At 47.5% G+C, this 1,489-nt stretch overlaps 1 protein-coding gene across 1 annotated transcript; it reads left to right on the forward strand.

The window, feature by feature from the left end:
- Positions 1–88: 88 nt before the first annotated feature.
- On the forward strand, positions 89–1,377 carry LOC111669212 (protein scribble homolog). Its single transcript, XM_023425479.2, has 4 exons — positions 89–570; positions 684–903; positions 986–1,075; positions 1,168–1,377. The coding sequence occupies exons 1-4, from the start codon at positions 555–557 to the stop codon at positions 1,352–1,354; spliced, it is 513 nt and encodes a 170-aa protein (XP_023281247.1). The 5' UTR covers positions 89–554; the 3' UTR covers positions 1,355–1,377.
- The last annotated feature ends 112 nt before the right edge of the window (positions 1,378–1,489 follow it).

Here is a 1,489-nt window from a genome sequence, read left to right on the forward strand (position 1 = left end):
ACCGCCTCCACCACAGCTTGGGCAGCCCTGTTCTTCTTCTGGGCTGTGGTGTGCTTGGCTTGACCGGTGGTGGTGTCTGTTCTCTCTGAGACTGAGAGTCAGACGTGCTACTTCTGTCAATAATGGAACTGCCAGTTACTTGACCTTAAATCAGCTCAATGGTGCTGGGTTCTGATTGAATTTTTTCTCTTTCTTCTTGTCCGCGATACTTTTTTCTGTAGCGTCTCTTGTGATTTTGGCAAATGGCTCTGCAACAATGCAAATGGCAATAAAAATCAACTTTTTAGCAGCAAATATAGGCATTTCTTTTGCTGTCTTCTCCTTTGTGAATATTTCAGGTGCTCATCTCAGCACTAATCTAACTTGCATCATTTTGTATTCTGCCCTTGATTTTTCTTGTAACCCAACAGAGTCCCTCTCCTGGTGGTAAGGACAGCCCAGAGCAGCGATCTTTCAGGGACAGACAGAAGTATTTTGAGATCGACGTGAAACAGCAGACTCCAGAAAAACCCAAACCTCGAGTTTCTCTTGTTGGAGAGGATGACCTTAAGAAAATGAGGGAGGAAGAAGGTATGTATCCTCCAGTGTGTCTCCTTGAACGTCCGTGCTGATAACTAATAAAACCTCTCACTTGGGTGACCTGCCCTCAAAACTTAAAAGCCCGTCTGTTCATCTCACGCCAGCGAGGAAGTTTGAGCAGCGGGCGCAGGAGTACCTGCTGGACGAAGATGAGGAGGATGAAGAGGAGGATCTGGCTAAGCAGGTCGCTCAGATGAAGGCCAGCGGCAAGGTGTTGCTGGATGGAGTGGAGTATAAAGTGGAGCCAGTGTCCAGCCCAACTCAGCATTGCTTCACACCACCGAGCTACAACGTCACACCACCGAGCTACTGTGGCAGCTCAGGGTAAGAAACTGTATATTGTTATTTCTTTATACATCATTTTCTTTTCTTAATTTCTTCAGCTAACTCTTTCTCTTGTGCGTAGACCCTCCTCTGTTGATGGTAAGGGAGAATCTCAGAGGAATTCACTGGAGGACAGCTTCAGGCTTGAGCAGAGGCCCAACTCCATGACTGGGTAATGGCAACGTACAGTATCATGTCTGTGAATGTCTGTGTGCCGTTCTTTCTGTCACTGTAGTCATGATTTCTCCTCCTCTGCCTTGTCAGTCTGATCCCAGTGTACCCCGGGGAGTCGGCCGCTCCTATCCGCACAGCCAAAGCAGAGCGCAGACATCAAGAGAGAATTCGCATGCAGAGCCCTGAGCTGGCTGTGGCCCCTGACAAGGACCTGTCCCCTGCTGAGAAACGGGCTCTGGAGGCAGAGAAAAGAGCCATGTGGAGAGCAGCACGGTAAAGTATCAATGTCACACACTCACTGAAGATAAAATGGCTAATCAGGTCTTTTGTTGCATTTTTAAGCTTTTACTTTGCCTTTTGTCCTCAGCTAATATTTCTTGCACTGATGGTAATATGGACGTGTTAGAGATGA

The sequence above is a fragment of the Seriola lalandi genome, unplaced genomic scaffold (genome assembly GCF_002814215.2).
Source record: "Seriola lalandi dorsalis isolate HSWRI2012SDOR001 ecotype SW California unplaced genomic scaffold, Sedor1 jcf7180002004652, whole genome shotgun sequence".
Lineage (NCBI taxonomy): Eukaryota > Metazoa > Chordata > Actinopteri > Carangiformes > Carangidae > Seriola > Seriola lalandi.

Excerpts from the sequence above, each read along its gene's own strand:
- LOC111669212 (XM_023425479.2), top strand. Across the intron at positions 904-985 it reads AGCTACTGTGGCAGCTCAGG|ACCCTCCTCTGTTGATGGTA; the intron begins GTAAGAAACTGT and ends TCTTGTGCGTAG. Across the intron at positions 1,076-1,167 it reads AGGCCCAACTCCATGACTGG|TCTGATCCCAGTGTACCCCG; the intron begins GTAATGGCAACG and ends CTGCCTTGTCAG.